This window comes from Myotis lucifugus, unplaced genomic scaffold (genome assembly GCF_000147115.1).
Source record: "Myotis lucifugus unplaced genomic scaffold, Myoluc2.0 scaffold_4899, whole genome shotgun sequence".
NCBI lineage: Eukaryota > Metazoa > Chordata > Mammalia > Chiroptera > Vespertilionidae > Myotis > Myotis lucifugus.
The window spans coordinates 1117-10903 of NW_005875947.1; the positions used below are offsets into that span (position 1 = coordinate 1117).

Genomic DNA, 9787 nt, shown 5'->3' on the forward strand with positions numbered 1-9787 from the left:
GCAGCCATGAGAAGGTGCACAGTGACATTGGTTAGTTTGGAGAAGTCTCAGTACCTTGGTGAGAATTACTCCCTGAAACTATAAACATGGGAGACGTTAGCTAGTCTGTGACTCCCTTGTGAAAATAAAGCACAATGGCTCAGCAGCTGTGATAAGAACTGGCAAACAAAGACACCTTAAATAGAAATGTTTTCAGGACACTGGATGTGAAAAGTTGACGATAATGCAAAAATTTAGTAATGTGAACCCCTCAACAAACATTCATGTTCTAAAGATTTGACACACAGGACATCATCTGCCATAAACAGTGTCACAAATGATACTTACTCAGAAAACAGAAACCTACTTAACCCACTACATGGGATTTTTGAAGCCAGAAGGGCACCTGGGGATCGCTGTTCCAAGCCTAGGAAGATTGGGGGGTTTGTGGGAGATTCAGCCCCTGAGTGTGGTCTCCTAGCTCAGGCGGGGAGTACTTGGCCCACCTCCGCGCCCCTTTCAGGAACACAGCACCTGCATACCTAGAGGCAAATGGTTCTAAGAACCAATGCAGCCAGGACTCGGTTACAGAACCACTGGCAGGGCCACCTGCCTGGCAGGAGAGGAGAAACAAGAGCTTACTTCTGGGCTCCGAGGACCCACTGGTTTGGAAGGCTGACTCCTGAGGCTCCGTGGAACCAAGCTGGCTTCAAGAAAGAGCATGATCCCTTGGGAACCCAGTTCTCAGGAGGCTCCTGGACGGGCCCCAAGCCCCAGAAGCTCCTTCTTCAGCTACTTAAAATGCAGACGTCAGGGACCATCCTTGAATCATCACTGGGCTCCCCAACAGCCAGCCAGAGGGAGCTGACTCCAGGGCCCAGTCTGCTCACAGCCAAGGGCTGAGTCCAATCACGAGAAAATGCGTTTATGAAATGGCTCTGCTGCTGCTGGACAGGAACCTGAAGCCCTAATTCCTAGGCGGGTTTTCGCCAAGAACCCTGAACTGCCACCGGTGTCACTGTGTCCGTGGGAATGTGCACATCCCTCTGCTTGGCTCTCAGAGAGCAGGCCAGGGGTGGAGGCAGGAGGAACAGTGGCGTCTGGATAAAGCTCTCTCTACAGAAGCTTGGCCTGGCTTCTCCCTGGTACCTCAACTTGACTGCTGAGCAGGCGAAGGGGGCTCACTCACCCATGCACGTGGGTGACCAGTAACGTGTTGATGTAGATGGCATATTCTCAAAACAGGAAAAGACTGATCATACATGCAAGGAAATCTAGAAGTTTCCAGACAAGAGCTTCTCTTGAGTTACAGATGAGGCAGCTCATTGTGAAGGAAGGAGCCGGTGATTTGAGGCCAAGCAGGTGCGTGGTGCAGCCCCAGCTCTGAAACCTGCTAGATGTGGGTGGAGGGATGTTTCTTCCTGAGTATCTACTTCATAGGGTTTTTACTAAAGGAAGTAAACAGAGGACACAGTCAAGTGTCAGCCTCTTCCCCTCCACTGGAGGTATCAGGGGTTTTCCCGACGCTGACGTGGCCAAGTTCAGCGTGAAAGTACATGGAGAAGCTGCTGAGAGAGCCCAGGCACACGGAGGAGGAGGGGGCAGAGCACTGACCGGAGGCAGGGGGTCTGGGATTCCCTTTCTTCAAGGGTTGGGTCTACCTCCTGTGGTTGTCAAACAATGTTGCTTGGACCTCTGGCTGGCAGGTGGGGGTGGGGGAGTGGGAGGAGGTGTTTGGGGCTCTGGGAGCCCTGGGAGTGGAAGGGTTTTTAACCTGTTTAAAACTCCGGAATTTCACATATGGATTCTGAGGCTAAGACAAACACACACAGATCTGAAAAGTGCAGGGATAAACGGTCCGGCAGGCCACCTCCACACGAAGACCACGCATGGAGCGTCATCACTGCCTGAAGGAGGGATGGGTACATGATCCCAATCCGCAGGCAGAACCCCCAGGGCGAGGTGGGATAGCCCTGCTCCTCACCAATGAGAGAGATCAGAGCACGAAACTACAGACGTGAGCCCGAAGGGCTGTGTCGACGAAGGAGAGTTCGCGAGAGCCGAGAGGTCTTGGAAGCCTTCCGTACAACACACGCCGGGTCCCGACTGTGCCACTCAGAGCTCATCGCGAAGGGCTCCCCGGGGTTCTCCCAAGCGCACGGGGAGGGCCATTTCAGAGGGAGCTCTTTGGGGACCCCGCCCATCTCAAGTGCGAAATACAGAACCTTTCCCCAGACCCGGCTGCAGAGAGCGGGCCCTTACCTTCCTCAGCTCTTCCTGGATGCTCTGGCTGTTGTCTTCAGAGGAGAGACTTTCTTTCTGATTCTCGGACTCTGTCTTGGGCTCGGACTCCTGATCCTCCCCGAAGACGTCTCCTTCTCACTCATTTTCATCGCCAACTCGAACAACTTGTTTCTCACTTTCTCCTCCGTGGTGTCGGCACGGGTCCGGGGGTGCCGAGTCTCATTGCCACGGTCGGTCTCTGATAAGTCACCCAACACCTGAATGAAAACCAGAATCGTGAGCTGAGGACGCCTCTCCTACAGTCACGTGGTTCGTCCCCAATGGCACCCAGGAGGATCGTCCAGGAAAGTGACAGCTCTCTGACCTGGTCTGGAGAAACACAGATGGGCTTTTACTTTTCACTTTTATTTCCTCAAACACATGCATCTTAACACTTTGCTAAAGGGTTCGGACAGGTGAGCATCTAAACTCAGACACGTTGGAATTCATCAGGAGTTTTTAGTCACAAAATACTTGCTGAGCACCCAGCCTGAGCGGCACCATGCTGGTGCTGATAAGGCAAGGCTGAGCAAATCCGGCCCACCCCCCCTAGAGAAGGAGGCACAGTAAAACCTTCCATACTAGCCGCCATGATGGCGCGTGCAGAGAAGGGGGTGGGGTGGGAGGGATGCTCTGATAGCCACTAAGGGGCACTTGCTGGGAGACGCTGGGGATTAGGCAAAAGCCTTCCTTGTGGAATCAATGTCTGAGTTGAGCATCAAAGTATAGCAGCTACTCAGCTAAAGGCAGAGAGGGAAGAACAGGATGCCAGGCAAAGGTTTTGAGATGCAGCAAGGTCCTTGCACACCTGTAAGGAATACTGTGGTATTCCCTTGTCATTATGGTTCTAGCTTAGTGATGACGCTGCAGCTCCTACTCTCCACTTGGTGAACATCTCCTAAGCTCCCCCTGTGAGCAAGTCCCTGGCCAGGCCTGGGGAACTCCAGGAGCACCGGAGGCTGTGACTCTCACTTATTCTTGGCCTTGTCATGGGCAGATGTATATGGAATGTTAAGATAACCGCAGCATACCATCAGGGTCTACTAGACCCAATTTTAGTGTTTGAGTTTCCTCATTGAGTTAGTTGTTCAATCTATTTATAAGGCTTGATATCTCACGACTTTTATCACTTTGTGAATGGCTTCCAAAGAATAGAAAATGTACTTATATTTTAAATAAAATAAAACATTCTATCTTGCATTTACCACATGGGTTCACTGGGCCCTTTTGTAACTCTAAGGTACACGATGGGATCTTCGTGATCTAATTCTTCCCATCTTTTGAAATATTTTGCTGTTTCATCACCCTGGGAGATATTTTTCATGATTACTCATCAGTTATTCCCAATTATGCTAGGAGACTGAGATAATAATACGGAAGAAAAGAATTGCCTAGAAGAATGATTCAATAGTGAAATAAATCATCACCGTTTTGAGTCTGCTTTTAGCTCACTGCATACAGTTGAGAATTCAAAATTTCATAATGACAAAGAGAAGAAATGGACAGAGAACAATGCTTCACAATTATTGGGTGACTCAGAAGATGAATTGGCAGAGAAACACAGATCTCCAGACTCTAACAATGATGGTGAAGTTAAGTGTATGAGTAAAATCTCAGACCAAGAGTCTTCAGGTGATAACGTCCTAGGTGACTTATCTTAAACTCAAGAATCCATGAGCACACAATGTATTCCTAAGGACAAGAAAGTATGATATTTTCATTTAGTTAGTCATTCGACAGGAAGAGCTTCATCATGCACATTTGCAACCAGAATCTGGACCATCCTGTTTTGCTAAAAAGATGTGTGACAGTTCTGGCCCGGTGGCTCAGTTGGTTAGAACAAAAGGTTAAGGGTTGGCCCGGTTGGTGTGGCTCAATGGTTGAGAGTTGACCTATGAACCAGGAGATCACAGTACAATTTCCAGTCGGAGCACAATCCTGGGGTTGTGGGCTCTATCCTCTGTGGTAGGTGTGCAGGAGGCAGCCGATGGAAGATTCTCTCTCATCATTGATGTTTCGATCTCTCTCTTCCTCTCCCTGAAAATCAATAAAAACATTTAAAAAAGAGAAACAACCTTGACAACCTGCTATTTAAAATGATAATAATAATTTTTTAAAAATATATTTTATTGATTTTTTACAGAGAGGAAGGGAGAGAGATAGAGAGTTAGAAACATCGATGAGAGAGAAACATCGACCAGCTGCCTCCTGCACATCTCCCACTGGGGACGTGCCCGCAACCCAGGTACATGCCCTTGACCAGAATCGAACCTGGGACCTTTCAGTCCGCAGGCCGACGCTCTATCCACTGAGCCAAACCGGTTTCGGCATATAATAATAATTTTTAAAAAAATATATTTTATTGATTTTTTACAGAGAGGAAGGGAGAGGGACAGAGAGTTAGAAACATCAATGAGAGAGAAACACGGATCGGCTGCCTCCTGCACACTCCCCACTGGGGACATGCCCGCACCCAAGGCACATGCCCTTGACCGGAATCGAACCTGGGACCCTTGAGTCCGCAGACTGACGCTCTATCCACTGAGCCAAACCGGCTAGGGCAATAATAATAATTTTAAAAAAGGTTGCAGGTTGGATTCTCAGCCAGGGCGCATACCTAGATGGCGGGTTTGGTCCCCAGTCAGGATGCATATGGGAGGCAACCGATTCATGGTTCTTTCTCACATTGATGTTTCTCTTTCTCTCAAATCAATGAAAACATACCCCTGGGTGAGGATGAAAAAATAAATAAAATGTCTTTTAAAAAGCTTTCTTAAACAAGGTACAAAATAAAAAATAAAGGAAATAATTGATAAATTATTATTAAGAAAAACGATTGACAAATTGTTAGCAACAAAAACTTTCGCATGTAAAATGAAGTTAAGGCAAAAGTGATAAACAAGGGGAAAATATTTTCAATGTGTAACCATCAAAAAACTAAAATCTACAACATAATTACAAAATAAAACTCATTCGGAAAAATCAATAAGAAAAAGGCAAGTGGTCCAATAAAATAACAGGAGGAGATAAATGTGTCTTTCACAGAAGAAAAAAAATGCAAATAGCTTTAAATATCGGGAAAAATGCGCAACCTCAGTTGTAACTATGAAAATGTTAACTGAAAAGAAATGCATTTCTTCCCTCACTTAAGGTGGTGACAGTTTCACAGGCTGACGGCACTAAGTACTGTGGACAACAGGGGAAACACACTCAAACAGTGCTTGGCCGCGTGAACTGCTATGAGGCTTTGGGAGCTTGATCTGGCCAGTACTCATTAGAATGAAAGATCCATGTACCTCAAGTCAGCAATTCTACTTCCTGTACTTGTGCAAAGAGACTTGCACAGTGATATTCTCCGCGGCGTTGTTTATAACCTCAGCCTCTGGAAAGTCTTTAATGTCCATCTTTCTGGGAACTGTGGGTGGTGGTCCCTCCCCACCATGGAGAGTGGAAAGCCCAGGGGGTTGGGTGGACGCTGGCAGCAGCCTGCCCCCGTGGGGAAGTTTTCCATCACTAGCATCACTTAGACTTTTCCGTGCATGGTTCAGAGCGATAAGAAAGAGACTGACTTCTGTTAGATTTAGTTTTGTTTAAGAACTCCCTACAGGCAAAGGCACCCTCACGGCTTGCACCCCGGATGGATTGCTCCCACTCCCACACTCTCGTACACGCGATGCAGGTACGATGAGCAGTTCTGTGTGTGCTGACATCCCTATGACTTATTGTTAAGAGAAAGAGGAAGAAGAATATGGATAGAAAGACGCTGGTTTTGCTAAAACACAGATACATTTACAGAACTATATTTCTAAATGTACTATATGCGTATAAATGCACAAATACAACTGTAGTCATTTGGGGAAAGATAACAGGGATTTAGGATTGTGGTCAAGGGGGATAATATCTGTGTTTTGAAATTTATAATTTAAAAGTATACAGGTAAACTATATATATATTTTTTTCTTTTGAGAAGAGAACTGCTCTAGTAAACTAAAGAGAAGGGAGGATCGGGAGACCAGAGTTTCGAAGTCCCTGGAAGTGCAACGCCATCGCCACCTAGTGGAGAGGAGAGGACACTGCCAGGGAAGGTGGACACAACACTGGTCCAAGCCATCACCTTTCTCTCAGCGCTTGCCTTCTCTTTATCGACGCCTTGCAAAGATGAAGACCAAAAGATAACTTGCAAGTCACTTCAGAATAAATAGGAAGCTTCAAGCACCTACTTATGCTGCGTATATGGCATTTTATACCTGCAAGTGTGCAGACGACCCTCAAGAATATCCCGGAGGGAAGTTACTCACAGTTTCGGGAAAGCAGTCTGCACCTGAGCTAGGTGATAATGATTCCCAGTTGCACAGAACTTTGTATTTACTCTATCGTCACAACAATCCTGAGATCACTTTTAATGATCTTGTTTTACAGAGAAAATGAGAGCTTAGCCCAAATACGGGCCTTTTCTAGGCACGATATGCACAGGTCAGGTAGGACTGACGCCAAATTCTGTGACATTCACTCCCCTCAACCCTTCTTTGAAGTGGATTCCACTAGTATCTCCATTTACAGACGAGGAAGCTGAGACCTAGAGAGATGCTTTGCCCAGGTCACATAGCTGGACTTGAACCAGGAAGGCTGACTCTAGGCCCCAGGCCCTTCCCCTGGTGCCAGTGGCCCTCACACTTGCATGCACAGGATTATCAGGAGAGTTCACTGCCACAGAGATGGCTGGATCCAGCAGGACTGGGTGGGGCCTGCGAATCTGCATTTCCAGCATGTTCCCCGATGCTGCTGGTCTGGGGCCACACCTTGCAAAGCTACTTTGAACTCTAAGCTCTCATCTCTGAGGGGCCGTGGAACGCCAGAGAGTTGATGTGACCTGTCTGTGTCGCTCAGCTACCTAGCAGCAAACATCATGATGAGAATCTGGGTCTGAAGTCTTAACCCCGGACTCTCTATGCCAACCGTGCTTGAAGGAGTGCACATCCTCCCGGAAAGTGTGCGCGCGCGCTTGCACGCACCTATTTTATTACCTGGTGGGTGTTCAGCTCCTGGGAATGGGCGTTGGGGGAAGATAGCTCCTTGCTTGGATCCTCTGAGCCCACGCGGGCCCTTCTCCACCTCCGGGCCCGCCGGTCTGGCGCGTGGTGGGCCTCCTCAGGCTCGCTGCTGTCCGAGGTCTCCCTGCTGGCTGCCTGGGGATTGAAGTTCACGTCCAGCTCCCCCTGGAGGTGCATCTTTTCGGCGACAGGGGTCCTAGGAGCCTTCCTCTGCAGCCAGGACAGCCTGGCCCGATGGTGCCCTGTTTCCCGGGAGGAGCCCGTGGAGGACGTCTCTGAGTCAGAGCACGTGGCCTCGAGGTGGGGGGAAAGCCTGGAGGGAGCAGAGGTGGCGGAGGGGACTTGGTCCAAGCCTTGGGCCTGCATGGGCTGAGGCTGGGGGTTCCTGGGCAGATCCTGGGGCCGTGGGCATAGCGTGCTCAAGGCCTCACTCCAGTCAAAGTCCTCCTCGCTGTCGGAGCCCATCTCATCGTAGGCGGAGGCCATGCTGGAGGCAGCCTCCAGGGCCTGGAATGCGCCACTCTTAGGTTTGGCCAGCAGGCGGGCGGGGGGCAGCACGCCATCCTTCAGCGCCACCCAGTTCCCATCGGGGCTCTGCAAAACGGGGGCCCGGTCTGTAGGTGGGAGGGAGAGAGAAACCAGAGAGGCCGTTATCAGCTTAGAGCAGGCGAGGTTGCCACCTGCCACTGCCCCATGACTGGCTCCTGGGGTCTTGGGGAGCAGCTGCTCCAGGAAGTCCATAGGGGCACACCTAACTGGGGACAAGTTTAAAGGTCCCCAGGAAGTCCCTCGAGGCCTCCCAGGGCCCCAGTGCTGCACAGATGAAGAGAAACTCAGAGATCTGACTCCTATCTAATGCCACCTAGGTAGATGGTCCCCTCCGTCTCCGAGAGTTGCCCCACTCCTGTCCTCAGCTGGCCTGGCCTGGGCAGCGATGGCGAGAGGGGAAGGCTGCTGATGGCAGCCTCAGGTCCTGGCCCTTTGACTTTGGCCATGGTTTTGTCTCTTAGATCCTCCTTTTCCTCATTGGATGGGAGAAGACACCATCACCTGATTCCATCACCTGCCTGGCCCACCTCACAGGTTAGCACACCCTGCCCTCAGCAACTGTACAGACCTCACTCACAACAGCCTTGACAGATGGCGTGGGAGTCAGCCCGGTGCCGCCTCCTCTCCTCCCCTGCCTCTGGCAATCCCAGGTTGCCATGTTCCCCTGGGGAAGCTAGAAGTTGGCCAACTTCTTTCTCGGCAAGAGCACAGACGTCTCCACGAACACTCAACCTTATGAAAACCTTGGTTGTCGAGCTGCATCATGGGAACTGCTCAACGTCGCATCTGGGCTCCAAGACCACATTCTCTTTGTCCACTGGGGGCATCCTCTGGGACCCTGCTCCTCGCCACCCCCTCCTCTGTCCAAATTCTCACCCTTTCCTGGTTGTGCAGACAGTAGTCAGCGAGCAACTGGGGGCAGGGACCATCCCCTGATCTTCACGTCCCAGCTGTGCGCACAGGAGATGCTCGGTCAAGGTCTCTAAGTGAGTGTGTGTTTGGGGGGACCCACGAGCTGCTGTGAACGCTGTCAGGACTGAGGCAGAGTTGCTATGGTTCACTCAGCCCACAGTGCCCCCAGTGCTGACCCCAGCTGTGGACTGACAGGCTCCAGAACCAACCCTCCCCCTGACGCAGAAACAGAGCTGCTGACAACAGCCCAGTGGACATTAACCTTCTACGGTGACCTCCACCTCCAGGCCTCCTCTGTTCTGCATCTCTGCTCCGCTAAGGCTGAGCCATGTCCCCGGGAGTGATCTGCTTCCTGCTGTACATATCAGACAGCGGTCAGGACCTCTGGGGTTGGCCTGGACATTTCAGCACGTCAAGGGCCCAGCATTCCTCAGGAAAACCAGCGGTTTCCTACACAAGCCCTTTATTTATTATTTATTTTTCATTTTCCATCTTCCTCCTGAGGGATGCATGGATGTTTGGACTGAGTGTGAAATGTGTGTGTGTGTGATGTTGTTGAACTAAGTTTTATGCGTACACAGAACTGATGAATTACACGCGGGTGCCTTGTTTTACGGAATATTATGCACGCAATCGTGTTTTGAAAAGCAAAGCCCTCTGCAAATGTATGCGGAGTGCTCGTAATTCAGCGGGGAACTGTTTTGTGGAGTGGAGTGTCTTTTAGAAGGTTTATCATATCCTTTAAGTGTACCAGTGTGTACGTTTGAATTCTGAAATGCTGTTCTTGTCACTGCTGCCTGTTTGTTTTTCAGGTGGGGGGACTCTCACTGTCAATTTGAAAAAGCTGTGATCGGAGCCACGGTGTGTGCATGTGAGGGCCAGGGTGCTCCCAGCTGTGGGGTCCTGGACAAGCCACTCACCCTCACTGTCCCTCAAGGCTTTCATCTGGCACGCAGGATAATGGCAGTGCTTGGGAACCCCGTGGGAGGAATAAACAAAATAGGCCGCAGGTG

At 50.0% G+C, this 9787-nt stretch overlaps 1 protein-coding gene across 1 annotated transcript; it reads right to left on the reverse strand.

Annotated features, from left to right (window-relative positions):
* Positions 1-1168: 1168 nt before the first annotated feature.
* LOC102424507 (rab effector MyRIP-like) lies at positions 1169-8054 on the reverse strand (the record flags this gene model as incomplete). The annotated part of the gene is made up of 3 exons (XM_023749275.1): positions 7287-8054; positions 2330-2480; positions 1169-1214 (listed from the first exon to the last, which is right to left on the reverse strand). Coding segments are annotated over exons 1-3 (965 nt in total), but the record flags the coding sequence as incomplete, so codon positions are not given.
* Positions 8055-9787: the final 1733 nt, after the last annotated feature.